The sequence below is a fragment of the Peromyscus leucopus genome, chromosome 5 (assembly GCF_004664715.2).
Source record: "Peromyscus leucopus breed LL Stock chromosome 5, UCI_PerLeu_2.1, whole genome shotgun sequence".
NCBI lineage: Eukaryota > Metazoa > Chordata > Mammalia > Rodentia > Cricetidae > Peromyscus > Peromyscus leucopus.
In genome coordinates, this window is record NC_051067.1 from 86363331 (window position 1) to 86390867 (window position 27537).

General features: G+C 51.1%; 1 protein-coding gene across 1 annotated transcript; it reads left to right on the forward strand.

Annotated features, from left to right (window-relative positions):
• On the forward strand, nucleotides 1–26452 carry Adgrg3 (adhesion G protein-coupled receptor G3). Its single transcript, XM_028871551.2, has 12 exons — nucleotides 1–163; nucleotides 5052–5199; nucleotides 15404–15539; nucleotides 16967–17116; nucleotides 17830–17964; nucleotides 18432–18471; nucleotides 18596–18687; nucleotides 18815–18927; nucleotides 21122–21402; nucleotides 21561–21654; nucleotides 21962–22236; nucleotides 26076–26452. The coding sequence occupies exons 1-12, from the start codon at nucleotides 112–114 to the stop codon at nucleotides 26186–26188; spliced, it is 1629 nt and encodes a 542-aa protein (XP_028727384.1). The 5' UTR covers nucleotides 1–111; the 3' UTR covers nucleotides 26189–26452.
• Nucleotides 26453–27537: the final 1085 nt, after the last annotated feature.

Below are 27537 nucleotides of genomic sequence, written 5' to 3' on the forward strand. Positions count from 1 at the left end.
ACAAGAAAGAGGCCACAGGAAACAGTGGCCGCGCGTCAGCCAGAAGGAAGGCCAGTTGGACAGAGCTTGAGACCAGGAGGCCACACAGCCACCGGACTCTGCTGACTACTGATGGCACCAGCCAGGAGCCTGGGCCTCCTGCTCTTTCTGCTACTGGGTTCAGGTGAGCACGTGCGGGTTTCTCTAACCTTCCTGCTAAGCCTGTGAGATCCTATGCTGCAAAGGGCTCTGGGAAGTGTAGGGAAAGACCCAGGGATTCAGACAGGCTTGGAAAGTGAGAAATCAGAGTGACCGCCTCATCTTCTCTTTTGGCCTGTCCTGTTGGGTCATCCCCGTCCTCACAAACCCCATCATGCGGGTGGCAGGTTCCCTTTGTCCATCCATCCTGGCTTGGCTAGAACCTGGTTCTAGGACACGGCGGGCCAAACAAGCTATTCAGTTGGCCTCTAGGTTCCAGGCAGAGGTGTTGGGGCCTCTGGAAGCTGAGCCTGGAAGGGCGGGTGCTCCATAGCCCATCCATCACAGGCTCCCCATCCCTGTCAGCACTGTTGAGTGTCATCAGTGACAGGAGACAGGAGCCAGACCACTCCTGTCATACACATTTCGGCTTCAGACACCAACATGGGGTTCCTGGTCCTGCCTCCACCTCAGGACAGCCAGCTGCCATCCTCACCTCCGTGGATGGCTCCGTGTCCTTCTCGGCTGCTCAGTGGTGGCTCTGTGGAGTGGTGAGGTGCTCCCATCTCAGTGCCCTGCCTCTCCTTGTCTGCTCCAACTTTGACAAGGATCCTAGGTGCCCACCTCTCTGCGGGTCTGTCACTGTGGACATGTGACTGGCCACATGGATTGGCATCTCTTGGTTCAAAAAATCTCCTCTTTAGATGGAGTCAGTAAAGGACAGAGTCAGTTTCTGGCTCTGAAGTGGACAGGTATAGTGAAGCGTGCTTGCCCTTGGAAGGTAGAGGCAGAAGGAGCCATTGTTTGAGTTCTGCCTCAGCCACATAGTGTGTTTGAAGCCAGCCTGGGCTATTGGCGACTCTGGGTAGAAAGCGACAGTGTTGTCCTTCTCGTGGCCAGAGGACGTTGTGGGGCAGAGCAGGCTGTCAGGCAACCCTGGGCAGGCCAACAAGGCTTCTCCAAGCAGTGATGTGGATCCAACAGCGGCAGGGACACTCGGGACTGGGTGACGTCAATCCTCTGAGTGACACAGGAGTTGGCAGATTTGTATCAGACATTCGATTCTGTCCCTTGCGGTCACTGGTGCATCAGACGCCACTTGTCCATTTATCCATCGACTCTTTGCTCACACACTCAAGAAGCATGCGCGGTGCTCAAAGGGGGCACAAAAATGGCGGCTGCTTGCCTGAGGGAGGCTCTTGGCTCCCTGAGCCTGAAGGGAGAGGAATGGGCTGAGGCTGCAGAGGGGAGAGGCTGGTGGTGAGGGCAGGAGGGGCTGAAGGGACAAGGGTCGAGGCGTAGGGGGCGCAGGGGGCGCATGGGCCACCTCTGGCCTCTGACCTCCAGCTTGCCCCCACCTGCTGTACCCACAGCTGTTGAACTCCCAGCTGGACTTCCAAAGTCCTCAGGAAACAACAAGAGACACACGTTTAAGTCTTCTCCCTGAGTGTGGATGTACACACCTGCTGTTCCAGCCCTCCCGAGGAGGAACTTGAGTTTGAGGCCAGACTTGCCTGGGATGAAGCTGGGGAACCACAAGGGCTCATCTCTGTACTTCTGTGTTGGACACCAGGAGCTTCCCTTGGATGCCTACAGTGGAAATTAATGAGGGGCAATTCCATGTAGTTTATCTGATAGTCAAAAGAGGTTTATTTTGAGTAAACTTACAGCAAGCAAAGGGGTCCATTAAGGGATCCAGGAGCAGTGAGGTGCAGTCCAACTCAATTCTCTGGAGAACTCTGACTTGGTCTGTGGGCCAGCATCCAGGATCACGAGGTAGTCAAGAGAGCGAGCATATACACATCTCAGGTCTTAAGGGGTCTCCATCTCCGCCACACCCTGGGCAGGGGCAGGTACCTAGCAATTACCTGCTGCCTACCTGGTGCTTCAGGGGTGAAGCACAGACAGTCACTCCTATGAATGCCCTGCTGGGAATCACAGCAGGATGGAGGAAAGCTGTGTTCTCACCCACCCTGAGGCCACTGCCTCCTTTCCTAACCCTGACTACCTTCCCTCATTGGGTCCTTCCTCCTCCTCATTTAGGTCCTTCCTCCTCCTCATTGGGTCCTTCCTCCTCCTCATTGAGTCCTTCCTCCTCCTCTTTGGGTCCTTCCTCCTCCTCTTTGGGTCCTTCCTCCTCCTCATTGGGTCCTTCCTCCTCCTTATTGGGTCCTTCCTCCTCCTCTCCACCCCTTCTTCCCACTCCTCCTCCAATTTCGTGTGAACGCAAATGTGAACTAGCTCTGTATTTAAGCCCGGCACCCAGCCTCAGTGCATCTTCGATAGCTCCCCTTCCTAGCTGAAAGTCGAAGTGAATTTAAACAACGTTGTCACTTACAGACCTGACTTTATAACACATGCTCCAGTGAGTTTTACGCTGTTTACCCTCTGTCCTGCCATTCCTTTATCATGAGTTTTATTTTCTGTCCTAATATTTGGAAATGAACCAGCTTCCTTTGAATTTAAAGTAGTAATGTCCATGATATATTTTTTTGATCAAACACCAACAAAGGATATTTAAAAAGCAAGTGCCCAGCCCTCCTCTCCTCCAGGACTCCACATCTTAGCGCCGTCACAGCTCCTGGTGGACCAATCTGAACGAAACAGACTGCAGTGACCCTTCCCACAGCCAAGAGTGCACAGGATCCAACCAACAGTTCCTAGAGAGAGACGTGGAAATGAACAGCAAATACACAGAATGATGTCACTCGATGTCTTACACTAGAATGAGGCTGGCTTTGATCTTTTGCGCTGGCAGAGACTGGAAGGTCTAGTGAAATATAGGTATTGGAAGCATGTGTGGGAATGGTGACTCTTGCCACCTTTAGTGGGAGTGTGTACATGTGTTTTCTGAAGGGAAATTTGACAAAGCCTAGCAATAGCGGTTTCTGTATTTATTTTTGGAGACAGGGTCTCTCACATGCTGACTTGCATACCTGGTGAGCCCCATCCCTGCCCACACCCACTGCCTTGGATGCTAGGATTGACCCACTGCACATACCAGGCAGACACTCCTGAGCCATACTCCAACTCCACACACCTGATAAAAATCGGATGCACAGATTCCTGTGATATGAGCATTTTCTGAAGTCTTAGCAGAAGCTGACAAAGATACAAACAAGGGAAGGTACACACACACACACACACACACACACACACACACACACACACACACACACACAGGCAGTGGGAGGGAGGGAGGGAGCATCTGTCAATAGTGAAAAGAACAAGGGAGAAAGCGTCTGAGGATGCTGTGCCACCCTGCTACACGATATCTCTGATATAAATTCCCACACACCAGCGCTTGAGTGGACATGGCAAATGTCTGCAAGTTTGAACAAACCCCAAACTGGCTGAGGACCTGGAGGAAGAGGGACTTCCTCTTCCTATTTTATGCCCTTGTGTATGATTTAATTTGTTTCTTATTATCGGGGGGGGGGGGGTGCTTGCCCGTGGTGTGTGTGTAGAGGTTAAAGGACAGCATTTGGGAGTCGGTTTTCTTCTTCTACCAAACAAGCTCGTGTCCTCACGCTTGCCCAGAAGGCGCTTGCACTGCTGAGCCGTTTGCCACCTGTTTGGGTGTTTGAACTCTGCTGCCTTTGTTTAAGGGCAGATAAAAGCGCAAACTCCCACATAAGTAGAAATGGAGATAAATCAACTGACTTTGGGGACTAAAGAGGCAGCTCAGTGAGAGTGCTTGCTACTCAAGTGTGAGGACCCACGTTCGGATCCCCAGCACCCAGATGAAGGTCAGGCATGGCAGCACACATCTGTAACCCCAGTGCTGTGGAGAGCAGAGGCAGGTGGATCCTGGGGTCTCTCTGGCCAGATAGTCTAGCTGAAACAAGCTCCAGGTTCAGTTGAGATTCTGCCTAAAATATGTAAGATGAAGAGCAGTAGAGGAAGCCATCGACATTGTGGGCAAGTATATCCTGTACAGGCATACACACACACACACACACACACACACACACACACACACACACACACACTCATGCACATCAATTTTATTTCAATTAAAAGTCACACTGTAGCCAGATGTGGTGGCGCACGCCTTTAATCCCAGTACTGGGGAAGCAGAGTCAGGCAGATCTCTGTGAGTTTGAGGCCAGCCTGGTCTATATAGTGAGTTCCAGGACAGTCAGGGCTATGTAGACAGACTGATTCTGTCTCAAAAACAAACAAACAAACAAACAAAACAAAAAACAAAAAAAAAACCACATCATTGTCCAGCATACATAAGACGGGCTATGTGCCCAGGTATATCATCTGTTTTCATCCCCTAAAACATAAAGGATGAGAAGACCAAGCCTCAGAGAGATTGAGTAATTTTCCTGAGGACAAACAGCTAGGCTGTGACAGGAAGCCTCTGTGCTCCACCGCTCAGGGCTCTGCGCGAGAAGTCACAGAAGCCAGTCTCTGTCCACCTGCTGACCGCTGTGTGCCCCTCCCCCGCACCTCAGCCTGCTGCAGCCTCTACCCGCTCCAGGCAAAGCTGGGAGGCTAAGGTCAAGCCAGAACACTGTGCGTTAGAGCTGGCCACAGCAGCCGGGCCTGGGAGGAAGCTAGGCAGGCTCTGTGGAGGAGGCGGTCCGAGAGCGACTGACCGAGAAAGCCTTTGATCGCACACTACCATGCACCATGCAAGGCCTTTGTCTAGAGATTCACAAGCCATGCTTCCCCCCAAGTCACCCCTAGCAGCCCTGTGAGGTAGGGGGGGATGCTTTCCCTTGGGAACTCGGGGATTGGGGAGGGTGGAGCCTGCTGGAGGCCAGCCAGCCGGATGACAGGGATGACAGATGCAGCCACCACGTCTCCTAGTCCCCTGGCCCTCCGCTACCTGCCTTGTCTGCCTACTCTGCTTCCTCCGTCAGATGAGATGCCCACTGAAGAACCAAGGAACCCCTGCAAACTCAAGGAGGACCGCCAGTATGGCAGCTTCGATTTGAACGACATCGCAACATGCTTCACCACGTGCAAGGGGTCGGCGGACAGCCCCTGTGATGTGGGGAACCTGCAGAGGTGAGGAGAGAGGAGTCTGGGAGGGATGGGAGGAGTGGTCTGCTGGGAAACCATAAGGCCGTAGGTCCCCAGGGCCCTAGAACATGCTGCGCCTTTCTTCACCCCTTCATGTTCTCTCTGGCCTGGCCCCACCCTGGCAATCAGAGTCCCTACTGAGTACGGCAGCGGTTCTCAACCTGTGGGTCATGAACCCTTTTGGGGGTTGAAGGACCCTTTCACAAGAGTGGTCTAAGACCATCAGATATTTACATTACAATTCACAACAGCATCACAATTACAGTTATGAAGTAGCAACAAAAATAATGGTTGGGGGTGGTCACCATGGGTCACCACGACATGAGGAACTGTATTAAAGGGTGGCAGCTTTGGGAAGGTTGAGAACCACCGGACTAGGAGCTGCAGAGACGAATCATCCCATCTCTGCCTTGGGAGCAGTGGAGGGACAAAGGGATGCACATAGTGATGACTCAGAGTGTGGCCGGTCAGAGTGTGGACAAGGAGCCTGCTGCCTAGCACAGAAGAGGAAGTCTGCCAAGACCTTCTCCAGGAGGCAGCCTGGAAAGGGCTTTGAGGAGCCCGGAAGAGCTTTCCTGTGGACCCATACGTAGGGTGTGTGATATGGCTGCTTAACTGCATGGTACAGGGGAGGCCTACAATGTTTGAATCGTGAGAGTGCAAAGAAGTTCAAGGGGACAGAGGGGACCGTGTCAAGACAGGACAGGCGGAGGATAGAACTGGAAACATGAGCGGCGAGTCAGGTGTGACGGACCGTGTTAACGAGACCGTTACGGAAACAGGGACATGGCATATCTGAAGTTAAGAAGGGCTTGGTCCACTTTGCACTCTAGGCTGATTGCTTGGACCTCAGGGCAGGATCCAGGGGTGGAGGTGAGACGTGATAGGATGTGATTCTTCAGGCCCCCGGAGCTGCTCAGCGAAGATGGCCCAGGCAGGCCCGAGGTTGGCTTCATGAGCCAAAGAGGCTGGTTAGAGGGGGCAGGGCAGGGGGAGAGAAAGCCTTCAGGGGCCGTCTCTGCTGTCACCACTGCCATGGCAGCTGCCTCTCCACTCTGCTCTGGCCTCTAGGCAAAGGGACCCAAAACTCACCAGGATGCCACAAACGTGCCCAGCTTACAGCCAGGACTCAGGAAATGGTTGTTGAGGGGACGCATGAAAACCTTTGCCCAAGGCTGGCTATTAAGACCGTGTTCAGTTGACATTCCTTCTTTAGTGGCCTGAAAATGCTCCCAGACCCGCGGGCCATACTCTGGCAGGTTATTAGACACCGTGAAGCCCAGGGTTCCTCTGTTGCCACTCTGTGGCCGGATAAACACCTTAGAGAGAGCAAGTGCCTTGAGGACTGAGGTGTGGTCTGTTCCCACTCCATCCCTTGAGTGTACACTTTTATCTTCATCACACTGTCTTCAGTTACTTTTCTTATCTCTGTAACAAGGTCCCTAGCGGGAGCAACCTACAGGAGAAGGCTGGTTCACAGGAAAGGGTGCTGTCCATCCATGGTGGGAGGGCATGGTGGATGGAGAGGCTCCGTCCATGGCAGTGGCGGCTTACAGCATGACTTACTTACTCATTCACGTCTTGTCAGGGAGGGGCACAGGAAGCAGAGGCCAATAGGAAGCAGGCCTCGCTTGTGTTCTTCAAGGTCTATCCCCTGTGTTCTCCACCTGCCATCTAGGCCCAACCTCCCAAACGGCACCACCAGAGAGGGTCAAAGTGTTCAAACACAGGAGGCTGTGGGGACATTTGACATCCAGACCCTAAAAAAATGCTCTGAAGTAGGTCCTGTTATCAACCCATTACTCAGAGGAGAGAACTGAGATTCCAGGCAGTCAAATGACTTGCCTATGATTACACAGTAGGTCAGAGGCAGGAGCTGGATGTAGAAGGCTTAGAGGAGGCACTTGATGTGATAGATCTGGTGAGGAGAGAGCAGACTGCCCTGCTCCTCAGCTTCCTGCTTGGCTGGTGGAGTCAGTGCCTTTTCTGCAGACAGTGGTGGGAGAGAGAGAGAGAGAGAGAGAGAGAGAGAGAGAGAGAGAGAGAGAGAGAGAGAGAGAGAGAGAGAGAGAGAGAATTGTGTTGCCCTGAATTGAATCTTGGGAGGAAAAGCTTGCTGTTTATTCAGGGCCATGGAGTCTCAGGTTTGTTTCTCTTTCCTCACACACCTCCCCTGAGATTCCCTGATGCCCTGCTGTGGCTGCAGAGCCCCTGTCCTGCCCGAGGCAGGGTCTCCTCTCATGCCTGCCAGTCAGCGCTGAGCGGCTTTTGTCCCCTGGATGTGTCCGTCCTGCTGATGGAGTGGCTTCCTTCCCTTAGTGTGCTCTTTCAGTTCATTCCTGCTGTGGCCAGTAAGGTGTGTTCTGTGACCCGCAGTGACCTCTATTCATCAGAAACTCAAACTCTCAGTAGAAAGATCTTAGGAAGAACAGATGTGCCAGGAGAAGAGAGGCCACAGGCACTGAACCTCGTGTTGATGGTTTTCTACAGGATGTCACCTCGAGGTCGTCATTGTCGTAGCGGCTCTTGACAGGGTTCCACCATCTTTGCGTGACTTGGCTTCTCCACACATTCTTAGGAGAATAAACAACCCTTCCTGATTCAGAAACAGAAGTCCAAAGCCATGTTTCTTAAAAAATAGATAGATATGTTGCCGGGCGGTGATGGCACACGCGTTTAATCCCAGTGCTCAGAAGGCAGAGGCAGGTGGACCTCTGTGAGTTTGTCGAGGCATTATATAATAATAATAATAATAATAATAATAATAATAATAATAATAATAATAAAGCAGAAGTCCAAAGCCATGCTTCTTAAACATAGATACATCAAGACATTATATAATAATGTTGTTATGATTTTAATGCACAAATGTTGGAGCTGGAGAGAAAGGCTTAGCAGTTGAGAGCACTGGCTGCTCTTGCGGGTGACTCGGGTTCAATTCCCTGCACCAGGCAGCTCACACCACCTGTAACTCCTGCCGTAGGGGATCCAACACCCTCTTTTGGCCTCTTCTGGCACCTGTCTCGAATGTGGTGCAGTTTACATATGACTGTATACATCCTTCAGCTCCCACCCTCAGAAAGCTGAAAAATATTTCTAGTCTCCCAGAAGGCCTCTCATGCCCCTCCCCAGCAGCACAAAGGATGTTAGTAATGGTGGTGTGGTGGTTAATTTTTCTTATCATTTATTTTTTAATGTATTTTTAGATTTATTTATTTTATTTCACATGTGTGGGTGTTTTGCCTACACGTGTGTATGTGGCCGCCAGAAGAAGGCATCAGATCCCTTGGAACCGGAGTTATGAACGGTTGTGGACCACCATGTATGTGGGTCTTCTCTGAGAGGAATGGATGGCTTTAACCACTGAGCCATCTCTTCGGCCCTTGTTGGCGACTCTTGAGTTTTCAGCATGTGTTGAGCCACCAGGAGATGACAGACCGTACCTCTGATTGTGTCTGAGTTCATTTTCAGAGATAAGATTGTAAGGGCTCTGAGTCAACCAATGGTTCAAAATATTCACGAATTCAAACTTGGAATGAACTGCTGGGGGCCGGAGAGTGGAGATGGGACGGTGCGGCCGAGTTGGCGGCACCCTTTGCAAGAGTACCTCTTGGCCCTGTCTGTTTCCTGTTTTGCTCTGCTTCCCAGCTGCAATGAGGTGAGCAGCCCCTTCCATACATCACATGGCTTTCTGCCTCCCGCAACAGAGGAACCATACAGACACTCACCCGGGGGCCGGGTGAGCCAAAATAAACATTTCCTCCCTTAAACCGTGTCTCTCAGGCAACACATTGGTAACAACAGTGCTGCTGTGGTCACTCTTCTATGGCCCAGCGCTTTTTAAACTTTATCTGTTCTCAAGTGACACATCATTTCCCGTTATCAGCATGCCTGTGCCATCGTGAGCTCTCTCTCTCTCTCTCTCTCTCTCTCTCTCTCTCTCTCTCCCCTTCCCTCCACCACACCTCCACACTTTCCTAATAGAGTCTCTAGCCCAGGTTGGCCGCACACTCACCATGTAACTAAAGATAACCCCGCCCTTCTGAGAATCTTGCCTCTATCTCTAGAGTATTGGGATTACAGGTATGTGCCACCACACCTGGTTTATGCGGTGCTGGCTTCTGGCATGCTACATTTTATTTGTTTTTATATTCGGGTGTATTATTTTCTTTTTCAGGGGTGGGTCAGGGGAGAGTCAGGGTCTCATATAGCCCAGATTTCAAATTGGCTAAAGATGAACTAGAAGTCTGGATTCTGCTGCCTCCACCTCCCAAGTGCTGGAGTCACAGGCATGCACCACCTCAGTTTGGTACCCTGATGGGGATGCCACGGATACCACCACACACTCCGCTCAGCACTGGAGTTTAGTGTTAGAATATTTACAAGGTGTGTGAGGCCATCACTGCAGTCACGCCCTTCCGAGGGTCTGCAACCTGCTGCTGCTCCTGCCCCACCATAGTCAGGTCCGCCAGCCTCCTCCTCCTCCTCCTTAGGATTGCCTCTGGGCATCATGTATAAAGGGAGCTCTCCTGAGTAGACCTTCCTTCCTTTAGCATGGTGAGCCTCATCCATATTTTATAGTATTTATTTTAGTTTGATTACCCCATGCAAACATATCACATTATGTTGTCCATTTACAAATTGATGGGCATTTGAATTGGTGCCAGTTCTTGACTGATCTGAATATTGTTCCCATGAACATTTTATTTAATTCAAGTCCTGAGGCCATATGTTGCCATGTGGTGGGGGATCCATGCCTGGGGAACAGAATTGCTGGAATATACCCTGAATATATCCTGAGCTCCATAAAAGACTGCCAAACCGTTTCCCAAAGCGGCTGTACCATTTGCTTCCTGTCATCAGTGCAGAAGGCCCTCGTGTGGTTCTGGCCACTCTAGTGTAGAGGAGCATCTCCCGAGATTCCCACTGGCATTTCACCGTGAACAATGAACCCCAATATCTTTGCATGTGCTCACTGGCCATTTAGAGATTTTCTTCGGTAAAATGGCTATTTAACCTCTCTCTCCTCCCTTCCTCCTCCCTCCACCCCTCCTTCTGGTTTCATTGTCAGAAGTTTCAGAAGGTCACTCTCTGACAAAGGGTGGTCATGGCAACATATTGTATCTGCATGGTCTGGTCTATATAGGGTGTGGGTGTGGGGGATCCGTCAAATAGCTTGTTTCTATCTGTCCTCTTGTGGAGAGGTCATCAGAAGCAGCTTAGAAAGAGGCAGACATCTGGATTGAGCCCATTAGAAAGACTGGATGAGGGAGTGTGGTGTGGAGACTGCTTCTGAATGGGAGTGTCCCACTTATGTTCAAGATGATTGGAAGCTCTGGTGGTGGTGGTGCACATCTGTAATCCTAGCCTCGGGAGGTGGAGGAAGGGGGCTGGGAGCTTGAGGCCAGTCTGGGCCTGTCTCACAGAGGAGGAGGGGCCGGCACCAAAGTATCATAAAATAATGATAATTCACTGGACCTGAGAACCACATTGGGGAATCTTTCTTAGGACAGGGAATTGGGTTATTTTGCAAAAGTGAGAAAGGTCTTTAAGTACACAAGGTAGGGACATATATAAACACATATTCAATTCACTATTTACCACTTTATGTGGCAACAAAAATCTCAATACTTGTACAATTTTCTGTTTTATTTGGTGCCAACAAAAGCCAGCACTTCTCTGACTATTAAAGGCAAATCAAAGCAGAATAATATGTGTTGCTCAATGGATTTACCCCCGCATCCCTGTTTTTGGTCCAATGGTTTTCTTATGCTGTCTCCATCCAATAATACTTGCATATTTTTGTGTGGTTTACTTTTCTATTCTGGGATCTATTTTCTTTTGTCTCTATAGGGTCCTTTCTCCTTGACAACTGTCTATGAAAAAACAGTGACAAGGGCTGGGGTGTAGGGTAGTGGTAGAGCACTTGCCTAGTGTGCCTGAGATCTTGAGTTCCATCCCCACGGCAGAGAGAAAGAGAAGGAGGAGAGAGAGAGAGAGAGAGAGGAGAGGGGGAGGAATGGGAAGAGAGAGGGGAGGGAGAGAGAGAGGAGAGAGAGGGGAGAGGGAGAGAGAGAGAGAGAGAGAGAGAGAGAGAGAGAGAGAGAGAGAATTCCCTTTTGTCTCCATGGCCTCAGTCTGGGTGTATCTCTCTCTGGCTCTCTTGTCTCCTATCACCACTTCAACCTTCACCTGTCCAGGGTTTCTTGGAAAGGTGAATAGTGAATGGGGGCTGGGGAGATGGCTCAGTCAGTGTGTTGTGTGTTGTGCACAAGTGTGAGGACCTGAGTTCTGATCTCTAGGACTACATTTAAAAAACTGGGCGGGGGAAGTGCTGGAGAAATGGCCTAGCAGGTAGAGGCTCTTGACACACAAGCTTGACGACCTGACTTCAAATCCTAGGACCCACATAGTAGAAGGAGAGAACAAATCCCTTCAAGTTGTCCTCTGATCTCCAGATGCAAACTGTGGCATGCAGTGTCAGCCTCACAATAAAAAATAAATAAAAGTAAATTTTAAAGATTTTAAGCAAGAGGTGGGGCACACATGGCTGTGGTCGCAGTGCTAGGAAGGTAGCAATTGGGGTCCTGGGCTAGGGAAAGAGACCCAAGCACAGGGACGCTTCTACATTTCAGCACCTCGGAGAGCGACACCAGCCCTCCTCCCCTGTAGAATGAGTGACAACAGGCTTTGTGTTGTCTGGAATACTATCTGCTTGCTCCCAGGCAGTCAGTCAGTTCCCATGTGGCTCAGTTTTCTCTTACTTTCTTTTTCTTTCCTCCTTTCCTTCTTTTCTTATTTCTTTCCTTCCTTTGTTCCTTCATTCATTCCTCCTTCCTTCCTTCATTCATTTCTCCTTCCTTGCTTCCTTTCTTTTTTGGTTTTCAAGACAGGGTTTCTCTGTATAGTCCTGGAATTTACTCTGTAGACCAGGCTGGCCTTGAACTCAGAGATCTGCTTCTCTCTGTCTTCCAAGTGCAGGGATTAAAGGAATGCACCACCACCACCACTGGACTTAGTTTACACACACACACACACACACACACACACACACACACACACACACACACACACTTATTTAAGCCAGATATTATGGCATATGACTTTAATTCAGTATCTGTGAATTTAAGGGTAGCCTGATCTACATAGTAAGTCCAGCCAAGACTACATAATGAGACCTGTCTTTTAAGAAAACACGGAGGGATTCTGAAGGCAGGGGACTTGAGATCATGATGGGAAAATGTGCAGAGATGACCGGCCACACTAGTGGAAGCCCATGAACTGTAGACTAGTGGCTGTGGAGCCCTCGTGGGAGTGGACTAGGCCCTCTGGATATGGAAGGTGGCTGTTTGGCTCAAACTGTTTGGGAGTCACCCAGGCAGGGACATGGAGATCCATCCCTGGTGCATGGGCAGGATTTTGGGAGCCCGGTGCCTGGGATGTGATGCCTTGCGCCTTGTGCAGCCTTGGTGTAGTGGGGAGGGGCTTGGACCTGCCTAGGCTCAGTGTGCCAGGCTCTGCTGACTCCCCATGGGAGACCTTGATTTGGGGGATGTGGGGATGTGGGGTGGCTGGAGGGTGGGAGGATGGAGGAGGGGGGATCTGTGGATGGTATGTAGAGTGAGTAGAAAATTTCTTGATAAAGAAAAATGAAAGAAAAAAAAGAAGAAGAAGAAAGCCCAAAGATGGCTGGCTGGGCAACAGTGGTGCACGCCTTTAATCCCAGCACTCAGGAGGCAGAGCCAGGCAGATCTCTGTGAGTTTGAGGCCAGCCTGGTCTACAGAGTGAGTTCCAGGACAGGCACCAAAACTACACAGAGAAATGCTGTCTCAAAAAACAAACCAAAACCAAAACCAAAAAAAAAAAAAAAACCCAAAGATGTATTCATTCTTATGTTTGTGATGTGGGTGGGGCACACATGTCACTGCATACTTGTGGAGGTCAGAGGACAATTTCATCCAGTCATTTCTGCCTTTATATGGGTTCCAGGAATCAAACTCAGGTAATCTGCGTGCTCAAAATTCGCCTTTGTCTACTGAGGCATCTTGCTGGTCTGTGGCTCAGTTTTCAAATGCTGAATTTTTAATATACAATTAGCACTCAATAAATGTGCCCAAGGAGATTTATTCAAATGAGATATGCAAAGCCAAAAGTGTATGAGAAGATGCTCAACCTCACTGGGTCATTAAAAAGATACAAATCAAAACTACCATGAGGCACCTCTTTGTACCCATAAGTATGGCTGCAGTTAAAAAGGACAGAAAACAAAACCATTGTGTTGGCAAAGCTATGGAGCTACTGGAGCTTCCATTCACTGCAGGAGCAAGTGTGAAATGGTGCAGCTGCTGAGGAAAACCATTTGGTAGCTGTTCAAGAAGCTAAATGGAGAATTACCATATGACCTAACAATTCTACTCCTGTGTACATGCCAAAGAATTTAAAATAAGTCTTCCATGAATGCTCATATAAGAATTTGCACAGCAGACCTATTCACAATAGCTGAAAGGTGGGTGTTCCAGTCTGCTTTCTGTCGCTGTGATAAACACCACAGCCCAAAGCAACTTATGGGAAGAAAGGGTTTATTTGACTTTCATGTCCACAACACAGTCCATCATTACTAAGGAGAGTCAGAGGCAGGACCTCAAACAGGAACTAAAGCAGAGAATTTGGAAGGATGCTCCTTGCTGCTCATTCCCCATGACTCATTCAGCTTGCTTTCTAATACAACCCAGGATCACCTGTCCAAGGACAGTACCACCCGTAGTGGACTGGGCACACATCAATCATTAATCAAGGAAATGCCCCACAGACATGCCGGTAGGACAATATGATGGATTCAATCTCTCAGCCCTCTTCCCAGGTGACTCTAATTTGGGCTAAGTTGACAAACACTGTCCATTACAGTGGGAAATATTCAAATGCCCATCAGTGGGTGGGTGTACAGAGCTGTATGTACATCAGAGGATGGATGCAAAGGTCCTTGTGCCTGTCAATGGTGATATCCAAAGATCCATATGTGCTTATCAGTGGAGGAGTGCATCTATATGCCCATCAGTAGATGGGTGTGTTTCATTCAGAAGGACTGAAGTCACAATTCATGAATGGAGAACAATGTGCTAAGTGTAAGAAGCCAGACTCAGAAGACCACGTAGTATGTGCTTCAATGTTCTGTAAATTCAAAACAGGCAAAGTTTGGGCGGGATGTGGCTAGGTTAGTAAAATGCTTATCAAGCAAGCAAAAAAAAAATTAACACTGTAAAATGGGTGTGGTTAACAAAAGCTGTAATCTCAGCACTCTAGAGGAGGAGGCTGGAGGGTCAGGAGTTCAGGTTATCCTTAGCTGAATAGTGAGTTCAAGTCCAGCCTAGGCTACATGAGACCTTGTTTAAAGAAGAGGGGGCAGTTTACAGAGGCATAAAGTAAATTAGGTGAATGGTTTCCAGGGGCTGGAAGGGGCAAGGGTAGCTGCTTAGTGAGCATGCGCTTCCCTTCCGTGGTGGTGGTGGTGGTGGTGGTGGGGCTGTTCTGAGGTAAATGGTAGTGATGGTTTCAGAGCTCTGTGAGTGTGCTCAATGCCACTCAATACTATATGCTGGAATGGTTAATGAATGGATTGTTTCTGACATTTTACTATTTTACAAGATAAGCATGGGCTGGAGAGATGCCGTAGCACTTAAGAGCACTTGTTGCTCTTGCAAGGACCCAGGTTTGCTTCCCAGCATGCACAGCTCACAACCATCTCTAATGCCAGTGCCAGGAAATCTGATGCCCTTTTCTGAATTCCAAGGACACCAGGCATGCATATGGCATGCATATGCACAGACAAGACAGTTATACACACAAAATAAATAAGCATTTTGAAAGACAAACATTAAGATATCCGAGGATCTTTAGCTGGACTCCTTCAGGATCAATTTCCAAGCCATTCTTCTTCCTCACATTATGGATCCAGGGTCTCTGATACTCTGGGTTAGCCATCTCTGGTATTCTGGGTTAGCCATCTCTGGTACTCTGGGTTAGCCATCTCTGATAGTCTGGGTTAGCCAGCTCTGATAGTCTGGGTTAACCATCTCTGATAGTTTGGGTTAGCCAGCTCTGATAGTCTGGGTTAGCCATCACCCCAAGAGCCTGAGGAGTGGGTGGCTCGGCCTGCAATCTCCTCCTCCCCTGATCCTTTGCCCCTTGCAGATACTGGCTGAAATATGAGTCCTACCTGTTGGAGAATTCCATGGAGACTGTGGACCTGCCTTTTGTTAAGGCCTTGATTCAGAACATCAGCACAGATGTCTCAGAAGACCTGCTGTTCTCTCTGATGCCCTCCCAGGTGAAGAGCTTTCTGGTGGCTGGTGTCCATCAAAGCTTATCCCTCCTAAGTCATGTTCGGCATAGCTCTGTCACTCATTAACAGGGCCAGCGAAGTAACTGGATGGGTGGGACCTGGTGGTGGATTAGCCAGGCTGCTGGGAGATCCCTGAACTGGCCCTCCTGCTACTGCCCTTGATGTCCTCAGAAAGTCCTCTTTCCCCCAGAGGCCTTGGGTGCTCATCTGGAAAATGAGTCTCTGGCTCCTCCAAGCCTCAAGTGCCCATTAACCTCTCTGCCAGAGTATAGATCTGAAGTCAGAGTAAGGGCACACTTGGCCTCAGGGAGAAGGAATGGGAGGGCTCTAGATTTACACTGGCCCAGAGAACTCCGCCTCTGCCCTTACCAGCCATTTCCATCATGGGCACATTACATTTTCAACCTTCAGTTTTCTCACCTGCAAGTGATGAGAATATTGCCCACTTTCAAGAGTATCAGAAGCCAGGCAGGATGATGCATGCTCATTATCCCAGCACTTAAGAGGAAGAGGCAGGAGGATTGCTCCTGAGCTCCAGGCCAACACAGACTATACAGATGAACTCTGTCTCAAAAACAACAAAACAAAAACATATTGGAAAGCACACCTAAATTAATATCCAAGGAATTCTTGGTTCATTGAGGGCTCAGCAAGTCCCCAGCCTCCCTGAAGGGATGAAGTTGAGGGCAGAGACCAGGCATCTGACTGAGTTGCTCACCACCCAACTTCCTCAGCCTTTTATGGTGCTGTATCCTCTGGGTAGGGTACGCCATGGCTCAAGATATCACCCATATGTCCTTTTAACAAGATCTGGACTAGGAGTGTAAAACTGGGGCTTCAGTTCCAACTCTTAGCTCCCTGTTTCCATGAGCTTGGATCCTTCCGAAGCACAGGTGGGTGCAGGCTGATGCCCCCGGGCAGCCGGGAGGTCAGAGACTAGACAAAGGCTGCCTGGTGATTTCTGGGGAGGTTTGTTCTAACATTCTAACTATTCTCGGTGTCTATAACACTTCACTGTTGGGCAGGAAGGACTTCACACTCAAGGTAAACATGAGTCCCTTGTCTCCACACTCTTCCCCTTGCTTCCTTCAAGGACATCCCCACTGGCCCTCCCCACACTTAAAAGCAGAGCATGGCTGCACCAACACAGTCGTGCTCAGCTGGCCTCTGTGATGGGGAAGCTGGGGCCCCATTGTCGATGCCTGTCCAAGGGCCCAGCCCATGAGGAACAGAGCCTGGACCGAGCCAGGTGTTCTGCTCCCCATCTTCAACCCCCAGAACTTAGAGACCTCAAGATGCTGCCCCTTCACCTGGCACACTGCAGTTTCTCTCCCAACCGGGATGGTAGCAGCACCCGAGTGGGGGCTGGAATCCTCCGGGTAAGGTGAGAGCTTCTGGGTCCATGGTTACAGATCCCAAAGCAGGTGATGCAGGGTGAGGAACAGCCCGCTGACAGAGTTCGACTTCCCAAGAGCCTGTTTGGAGCCCTCCTGCCTGGCAATGGGTCTGCTGTCCAGTTGGCCATAACTATTCTGAACATTAGTGAAGGCGATATCTTCAAGGTAAGAGGCATGCTGGGAGCTCAGGAAGCTGCAGTTAAATACGCAGTGGGTCAGGGTCCCTGAGATGGTTTCTAAGGCAGCCAGGTCATCCAAGAGCCATTTCTACAGTCTGGGGACTGAAGACTATTCCGATATCCTGACATCAGCACCCGTTGGCTGTGTATGAAGTCCAAGTGTGCTCATGCACGCTTGTGTGTCCTTGCACACACATAAACACACATGCCCTTTTGTATCCCCGAGAACATATAATCAGGTGTGCTCACATATGACTGTGTCTACATGGACAAACATGCTCTCCCTTGACAACACATGTCAGATGCGTGCTCCTGAGGCATGCATCCATCTGCTTAAGCTAGATATATACACCCTTGGGTCTGGATGCACTCTTTCCCCCACCTGGAGGCATTCGCTGGCATTTACCCCATCTCCTGGCTGATCTTAGCCTCAAGTTCTTCCAGTTCAGAGATATCAGGGGTTGGCTTTCAGTGAGGTGATATGGAGTCTAGAGCCCAGCCCAGCCCAGCCCAGCCCAGCATGTTATAGGGAGCATCAGGAAGAAAGCTGCCTATGCCCCTGAGTCCCTGGATCCCTGGTCCCCTAGTCTCAGACTTTGACTCCAGATGAGGGGGGTGTCCTAGAGTTCCCTAGACCCCTATCTAGGGCAGGTAAAGTCAGCCCATCCTACAGCCTAGCCTCCTGTCAATCCCTCCCAGGGCCCCAAGCTCCTCCAGGACAATGGTGGCAGCGTGTTGAACAGCCGCATGGTGGGCTTGAGTGTGGGCCAGATGCATGCCACTGGACTGTCAGAGCCGGTGGAGATCACCTTTTCCCACCAGCACCAACCCCCTGTGAGTCTTCTGCCCAGGCCTGGCAGTTACTGTGGGGCACACAGTGCATGAGCTCTGAGAAGCCATGCGTGGGACCTTATGCCCTGTACCCAGAAGAAACCACCAGGGTCATGCACAGTCTGCCCTGCTTGTGTGAACACACATGCCCCCGCACCCTCCCACTTCCATGTTCATAAATGTATGAGGACCTGGAGAGTGCATCTGTGTGCATGCTTTCCACGCCCGCCAGACAATGATCCTGAAGGCGTGCGTGCACAGACAGGCAAACCCTTCCGTGCCATGGATGTTGTGTCTCCTACATGCACAGCAATGGTCCAGGGAGCATCAGCCCCCAGGGATGCAGCCCATCTTCCCATGTAGCCTATAGAGGTCTTCCTCATAAGGCACACGCAGGCCCCTGGGAATGCCCTGTCTCCTCCCTGCCTGCCTTCCTCCTTCCTCTCCTGACATGCGCTCTCTGGTTTCAGAATATGATCCTCACTTGTGTGTTCTGGGATGTGGCTAAAGGTAGGTCTGGAAGACTTTCCTAGAATGAGAAACTTTCCATAGGGCTGAAGGTGCAGGGAGAGGCAGGCCCTCCCTTCTCTCTGCCCCTCCCCCTCCTCTGCCCTTACCTTTCTGTGGCCCACAGGAAACTGGGATACCCAAGGCTGCTCCACAGAGCCCGGGGATGAGAGGACTGTCTGCCGCTGCGACCACTTGACCTTCTTCGCCTTACTGCTGGTAACAGCCCATGCCATCCTGACCCCAGAGGTCCGGCCTCTGTCCCGGGAGAGGCTTCCTGGCTGACAGGGTTTGGGAGAGGTGCGAGCCTGGCCTTTCAGTGATTCGGACTTGGGGTCATTCACAGAGGCCGATCTTGGACCTGGCCACAGCACAGACTCTCACTCACATTTCCCAAGCAGGCTGTGGAGTCTCCATGATCTTCCTGGCTCTCACCATCGTTCTCTATGTCGCCCTCAGGTGAGTGACCCCACCCCCCACTCCTGCCCTCAGGGAGGTACAGGAAAGGGACAGAGTGTCTTTGTCCTGTGGTCTCAGCTGTCCTCTCTGGTCCTTAGTCTGTCCCCTGACAAGGTGGGGCCAGAGCCTGAAGTTGAAAGTGGGAGAAACTCAACTCAGATTGGCCAACACAGGGCACGAGTGATTCCTGGAACTAGGAAACTCACAGTGTGCGGCCCCCAGGCAGGGCTAGAACTAGGGGCTCCCACTGAGGCTCCCCAGGGTTGGACCCTACCTTTCACAGCTTTTCTCTCTCCCTTGTCAGGACACTAATTTCACCCTCTCCTCAGGAACTGTTCCTTAGACATTCAAGCAAAGATGAAGCTCTAGAATCAAGGTCTTTAAAAACAAACACTTTGAAATAACTATAGACTAACTGCAAAGGGCAGAAACTGCACAGACAGTCTGTGGTTCCTTCCTGGAACTTCCCCAAGTATCACGTCATGTGTAACTGTAGAGATTTATCAAAGCCAGGAAGTTGCCAGAGGCAGAGCATGGCTAAGAAGTCTCAAGACCCCTTCACTTCCATTGCTTTAGACATCATCTATGTGTGCATGTATGCATGTGTGTGTGTGTGTATCCATGTATGTGTGTGCACGTGAGGGCGTTCATGTGTGTTTGTGTGCCCACATTCACACAGGAATGGGGATATGATTTGCAAGGCTCTGTCTAAATGAAACTACATGGCCCAGTGTTCAGAGCATCCATAGTTGCAACAGAAGGCTGAACGTTAGCCAGGCATGTGGTCCCTGTGGACACAGAGCTCTAGGAGTCACACTCCTGGGATGCTGGGTGTTCTGTGTGTGTACCTGTTTATCTCATGAAAGTTGCCTTAGGGTCTGACTTTGATCATAGGCCAATGACTGATTGGACTACCGTGGTCACAGGGTAGAATACACAGGCCGGCCAAGCCATTTGGCTCCTCTTGGATTTAAATGACAAGGGACTAGCCACCGCCTTCTTTAGTTCCTTGTGGCTGAAGGTGGGAAAGGGTGCCCCTTCAGGGACACGCGAGCTTCTCTGGCAAGGAACAGGCACAGGACAGACAAACACGGGACAGAGAGCACTGGCACCTGGCTCTCCTGAGCCAGGCTCTGGCCAGGAACCCCTCATACCTGCTGACTTGAAGGCGTCTGTGGGATAAGCCTCTGCCCCAGCCTTCCCTGACTCCAGCTCCTGGAGCCCAGGTTCACTGGAACCCACCTGGAGCATCCTTTGGGCTTCCTGTCTTTCCAGTCCAGGGATTCCCACTGTCCTTCTCATGTGCCCCCACGCCTCAGTCACCAAGCAGTCCTGGGCTCCAGCCCCTGTGAGCTGCACCCATGCCATCCCTCCCCTCGACACCCCTCCAAGCATTGGCACAGAACACAGTCCCCAGCCCCGTTCCCATCCTCAGTGGGCCGAGTGCACCTTGCCAGCTAGCCGTGGTGCAGGGTCCTTGAGCTGAGCTTGGAGCGCTAGAAGAAACTGGAGCCCAGCAGTGCAGGAAGACCTTGCCTCTTATCTCCACTCCAGAAAACTCTAGGCTCTATCTCTTGGGTGGAAGCCCTTCTGGACTTCATTTGCTAGCAATTCAGTGGGGAGAGAAGCCCCACAGAGAAGCAGGGAGCACTGGGTAGAGACTCCGGGACCCCGAGCAAGTCTCTGGTCCTCTCTGAGCCCCTCTCATGGCTACATTCTAGACCTCATCCATCTGCCCATATTCCCATCCATTCACCCAACTAACATATCCACAGCCCCCCGCCCCTGTGCAGGGCCCTGAGACCCAGCATGGGTGGACTCCCCGTGGCAAGGGGTGGCAGAGAATTTCACTGTGCTGCTGGGAAATACCTGCATGGTCAAGCCTGGGGGGGTCATGAGAACACAAATTCTGTCGTTGTCACAAGTTCCACGGTTTAGCCAAGGAATGTGTCCAAGGGTGAGGTTGGCAGGACCCAGCACCCACAGAGAGCCATGAAAGGGCACATGGATTTGAATCTGAGTGCTTTCACGCTAACCACTGGCAAGGGTGGGAACTGATGCTCGGACAGGAGCCGGCCATGAGAATGAGAGCAGCTGGCTGTGGCTCGGAACTGTGGCAGGGAGATAGACCGACCTGGGCAACCCCCTGTGAGCTGTGACTCCTTGGGGCTGCTCCCTGGCCCTTCTGCCCCAGGCTCTCTCTGCAGAGGTTCAAGTCCGAAGATGCCCCTAAGATCCACATGGCTCTGAGCGGCAGCCTGTTCCTCCTGAATCTTACCTTCTTGATCAGCGTGGGGAGCAGCTCTCAAGGCTCCCCAGCGTCCTGCTGGTTGCGAGCTGCCATCTTGCATTATTTCCTGTTGTGTGTCTTCACCTGGATGGGCCTGGAGGCCTTCCACCTCTACCTGCTGGCCATCCGGGTCTTCAATACTTACTTTGGACACTATTTCCTGAAGCTGAGCCTGCTGGGCTGGGGTAGGCACAGGCTGGAGGGGGAGAAGGGAGGGTGGAGGGTTGAGGGGGAAGAGCCTAGGGAAGTCCAAAGCTTGAGGGCTGGCTGGCTGCGGGAACTGGAGAGGAGCTCACCCACCCAAGGGAACGCCGGTGATGCCCACTTCCTCCCCTTGCCCCAGGCCTGCCTGCTCTTGTGGTTATTGGAGCTGGGAGCAGCAACAGTTACGGTGTTTACACTATTCGAGACCAGGAGAACCGCACCTCGCTGGAGCTGTGAGTGGGGCCGTGGGGAGCAGAGGGTCTGGAGGTCTTTGGTTTCATGAGAGAGGGAGAGAAGGAGGGAATCGGGAGAACAGTAATGTTAAGGATAGTCAGACGCAGTTGGCCTGTGGCACAGGGGGTAAGTGGAAGTCTAGAGTCAGAAAGTGAAGTAAGGGAGGAGGCCCGGGAAAGCCAGGGGCAGTGGGGTGGGGCGGTGTGGCAATCTTCTCGGTCGCTGAGGGCCAGCCAGGGAAGCTTCCGGCGGCTCAGTGGTCAGGGGTTTCCTCCCCAGCCCCTGTGGCTTATCCCTCTCCTCCAGGTGCTGGTTCCAGAAAGAGCCCGCCCTTTATGCTACTGTCCACGTCTACTTCCTTGTCAGCTTCCTCTTTGGAGCTGTGGTGCTGGCTCTGGTGGCCTGGAAGATCGTCACTCTGCCCAGTGCCACAGCGGGCAAAGAACGGGGGCAGACCTGGAAGTCGGTCTTCACTGTTCTGGGCCTCTCAAGCCTGGTGGGCATGACCTGGGGGCTGGCTGTTCTCACCCCCCTGGGCTTGTCCACCATCTACATCTTCGCCCTCTTCAACTCGCTGCAAGGTGAGGCTCCGGGGAGGGCCACAGGTTGTCTCATCAGCACCAGGGGGACCTGGGGGTCAGGGAGGGCACTTTTCAGGACACAGGATTCCACAAAAGCTAGTTCAAGACAAAGGTACTAACTTTAGATATCCGAGACTCTTGTGGAATCCAGGGCAGCAAGGGTGGCTGGTGTCACAGGGACCAGGATCAGGAAAAGCCACATACATCAAAGCAGATCTCCCCACTGTTATTTATTAGGCGGCGCAGTGTTATTCATCAAATAGCGTTAAGTGACATCATTTACCATTTGGGAAAAGCCACAAGGTACAACAAAACCCACTATAAGGGTTTACTAAGGGAAGGGAACAGAAGGGGTGTGCATAGGCCTATGGAATGACTGTGCAGGAAGAGGGGGGAGGAATAGGTGGAACCCGCTTTTATAGGTCCCCCCACCCCGCACATGTGCATATGGGCTTATGTAGCTAAGCCACAGATGTGCATAGATTGTGTGATCACATTGTGCATGGATTACCTGGGATAACTAAGCACCTTGCCTGGCTGCTGGACAGCGCATGTGTGGTCATGCAGCTCGGGGAGTGGCTAGGAATTCTAACGCCCATCTTCTGATCTGGAGCTGAGTGTTGTCTCCTTCCTGTTCAGCCTTTGGCAACTCGGTCTCTCTCTGCTTTCCAAAATGGCTGCCTAACATGGCTGCTCCAAGCCTCTGCACTCTGAGTCAGATGGCCATCTCTAGTTCTAACCAGTTCTAACCAGGAAGGCAGGGTCATGTGATTTGATGTGACATGACATAGAATCCTAAAGAAGGTTTTAATGTGTTAAATGTATTCTTTTTTAATTGCTGCAACAAAATATCCAACCAAAGCAACTTAATAAAGGCCTTATCTTGGCTCATAGTTCAAGAGTGCCGTCCACTGTGAAGGCATGATGCATCTGGTCACATCATACTTGCATCAGGAGATGGAGAGACAGACAGGTGCTGGCACTCAGCTCTCTCTTTTTAATTTTTAAAATGATGTTGTTTTGTGTGTTTGTATGAATGCACATGGAGGACTGCCCGTGGAAGTCGGTTCTCTTCCACCATGTGGGTCCCAGACGTTGAGCTCACGTTGTGGGGTTTTCTGGCAAGTGCCTTCACCCACTGACCCATGTCAGCAGACCTGCAGGTTCTTGGAACGGTGCCCCTACTTTTAGGGTGGGTCTTCCCACCTGGATTAACCTGACCTAGGAACTCCCTCACAGACATGCCTGGAAGCTTGTCTCATAGACGATTCTAGATCCTTTCAAGGTGACAATCAACGTTAACCATTGCCCCACCATCCCACCAGACATCCAGTGCTTCTGATTCTCTTTCATCTCCAAGTCAGAACTTGTCCCTTCCTCACCCCGGTTTTCATGATGGCTACGTGCATGTGTGGGACCCAGGAGGCCTTCTATACACTGGCATATTACCAGAGTCCTAAGCCAGAGGCCTGGCTTCCTTCCACACAGAGCCACTTGGCCCAGTCCACCAGCTGAAACAGAAAAGGGGTTCACTGAGAATAGCTATCCTGGAGGAGCAGGAGAAAAGCGTCTTCTGCCCTGACTCCAGGGTGATGCCGGTCTTGGCATTATACAGGACGGGAACAAAAGACAGAGCCAACAGCATACACAGCCAGGTCTCATTAATCATTTCTTAGGACAGTTATACGGGGGACTGTCTGCAATAAGACAGTGGCTCCCGCCTTGGGGGAGCTCCAACTTTTGTCAAAACATGTTCAGGAGTTAGACCTGCTGTTCCAGGAATCCAAGGTGACCACAGGCCAGGAAGACTCAGAAAAAGGACAGGTCCGAAAGGCAAGGTGGGGTGTGTTAGGTCTTCACGTGTCCGTCAGTGACTGTAGATGGCCGGCACCGCTGCCATGCTCCCTGAAAGGACCCTGCCAAAGCTGCTGGTTAATCATCTACAGCTCGCATCGGCCGTGACGGGAAATCACCGTTTTAGACAAACACTCCTTAAATGTTCAGCTTGTCTGTGTACACAGTTGAAGCCAGTCTGACCCTGTTTAAGGCAGCGAAGGGGAGACACACCACACTTTTACCCTGCTGTTAGCTGCACGTGGGCATCGGCTGGCCCACGTGAAGCTCCGCGCCTTTAGCTGGGCAGCCTCCCGTCTTCACGGGCACTGTATGGACTGCAGTAGAAATCAGACACCACAGAGGCTCTCACATGGGGCCCTAGCCTTAGGGTTTATGCGTGTAAGCATGTGGGGGCTGGGCAAAGGCCATTCATTGGAACGGGAGCGTAGAAAGGAAAAAGAGGTTTGAAGGAAGAGGGTGGGGAGAAAGGAACGGAATACATAGTCCCGTGAAAGCGGGGAGGGACTGCGGGGATGGAAGGGTACAAGCTGGGGACAGAGGGGAGAGGGCCATCAATCAAGACAGAGTATGCCTGAGAATGCCACGGCTAGTGCCTGCCGGGGGTGGGGGGTGGCTCAGCGGTTGAGAGCACAGGCTTCTCTTCCAGAGGACCCAGGTTCGGTTCTCAGCGCTCACATGGCAGCTCACAGTCATCTGTAACTCCAGGTCCAGGGGATCCAGTGCCCTCCTCTGGCACTAGGCACACATACGAGTGCACCTTTATGCAGGCAAAACACCTCGTACGCAAAAAATAAAAACAAATCTTTCTTTTTTAAAGAAAAGAAAATGTTACAGTAAAATCTACTTCTTTGTATGCTAACTAAAAATGAATAAATAATGGGCCGGAGAGATGGGTCAGTGGCTAAGAGCACTTGCTGCTCTCCTAGAGAACCCAGGTTCAGTTCCCAGTACCCACACGGGAAGTAACAACCATCTGGAATTCCAGTTCCAGTGAATCCAACACCCTCTTCTGGCTTCTGCAGATATCTGGTTCAAATACATACATGCAGGCAAAACATTCATACATACAAAAAAATCTTAAAAAATAATAGACAGACAGACAGACAGACAGACACACACACACACACACACACACACACACTCTTTAGGGCCGTCTGAGATAGTCCCCAGATAAATAATCATTAGCTCACATTTGGAAAATCCCAGAGGTTTAGAATTGGGGAGAGAGGCATCTTGAACTTAGAGATGACACCATTATTCTTTTTTGTTTGTTTGTTTGTTTTGTTTTGTTTGAGACAGGGTTTCTCTGTGTAATGGCTCTGGCTGACCTGGAACTCGATTTGTAGCCCAGGCTGGCCTCACATTTACAGAGATCGCCTGCCTCTGTCTCCTGAGTGCTGGGATTAAAGGCGCGTGCCGCCGCTGCCTGGCTGACATCACTACTCTTGCATGGGCTACATTAATATTGAAGCCTGCATTGTCTCACTCGGATGGGTCTAAGTTATTCGGTATTCCCATCTTCCTCCACACATAGCAGAGCCCTTTGGTACCTTTTAAGTTCCCGATATCGTTACTGCTGTATAGTGTTTTCATTATCAACTCCCCTTGAACACACCAAGTTGGTCCTTCCCAGGCAATCCTGTACTTGCTCTTGTTTTCTACACTCTACGCACCTTCTTGTCTAGCTGGAACGCATCCTGTAGTAGTCCTTTACAGAGAGGTGGTAGGGGAGCCCAATGTGTAGTGGCATTGGTTTTACCTGTCTGAAAATACCTCTCTTTTGCTCTCCCTTTTCTGTGGTAGATGTGCGTGCCATTTATTTCAAGGCCAATGTTTGTGGTCTCTAAGGGTTTTACTCGGCTGTCTTTCAGGGCTAGGTTTTGTTTTTTACCTAATTCTTGCATTAAGTGCTTGAATTTTTGGAGTGGAGCCCTTCTGTGCCAGCCTGTTCCAGGCTCACTGACACCCTCTCTTCACCTCAGGAGTCTTCATCTTCGGCTGGTTCACCATCCTCTACTTCCCAAGGCAGAGCACCACAGCCTTCTCCTCCGGCACTGCCCGCGTGGACCAGGCCCACTCCGCGTCACAGGAGTAGGTGGCTGCAGTTTGCTCTCATCTCCAGCTGGGTTGAGCGACCTTGGACAGCTCCCTACTTCCTTGGTCTCCATTGCCTTCTCTGTACAGCGTGTCTGAGGAGGGAGAGGATGGGGACCAGGCTGGACCATGTGGCTTCAAAGCTCCCCTACAGAGAGGGCTGGATAGACTGATGGTTTGAAGAGGACACTGGTTCAGTTCCCAGCACCCACATGGTGGCTCACAACTGTCTGTAACTATAGTTCCAGGGGACCTGACACTCTCTTCTGGCCTCCAAGGGCACCAGGCATGAAGGTGTTATATATATATGTATGTGCGGCAAACAAACACTCATACACATAAAATAGAAATTAAAAAACATTTTGAAAAGCTCCAGTTCAGATGTGTCCATGGGTCCAAAAAGCTACAAAAGCAGATTTGTGGGAGACTAGAGTCTCTATTAGCCTGAGACCACTCCCTCAGCCCCCAGCAGAGTGTCATCTTTACCCCTGTTGCTATGGAGACAGATCTCTACAGCTAAGCAGCTGCTTTCAGCATGGACCACCTCTCGTCTCGCTAGGAGCCTGAGCCAAAGAGAGGAGACTTGGTGAAGGCCCTTGGAGAGACTCCAGCCTTTCCCCATCTTGCCCTGTCACTGTCCCTCCAATCCCACCTTATAGCTGCCTGTCCGTCCCCACCCAGGGACAGTCACAGGCTACTGTTCCCCACGCGCCAGGGGAGCAGAGGACTGGAGGTTTGTTTGGGGGGCTTTGGTGATCTTCTGTCTACACCACCCTCTTCTCTGTGCTCCCCGGTCGGAGCTCATCCTAATTCCAATTGCTGCTCTACTGAGGGTTGAAGTCCTCCTAGGGACACTTTCCGAGAATGCCACTCGGGGTGAGCGTCCGGGAACACCCCAGCCACCCCACTTGACTGCCAGGCACGTGGTCCGACTCTGATCTGCTGTCATTGTGGGGGCAGAAGTAGAGGTCCAGAGCTGGAGGCATTCCTGGTCCATCCACATTCGTGCATGTGGCCAAGGGGGAAAGGGAGAAAAGGCCATCCTTCCCACAATGTCTGTACGCCTATAACTAGGGACCTGGACAGCCTTGCCCACCATTTCAACACAGCCTGAGCCAACAATTGTCACACAGATTTCAATAAACAAATACTCGTTGGCTGAGCAAATGGATGTATGCGTTTGCATTAACCCGACAGAGTTCCCTGAGAAGGGGAGGGCTCAGGCAGGACTCAGGTTAAGCATGCTGCTTTCTGCGGCTCCGTTTTCATTCCTCAACCACCAGTGGCTTCGGCAGAGGAGACACAGGCCAGCACTGCCACCTGCAGCCTGAGGAGAGCTCCCTTATCCTT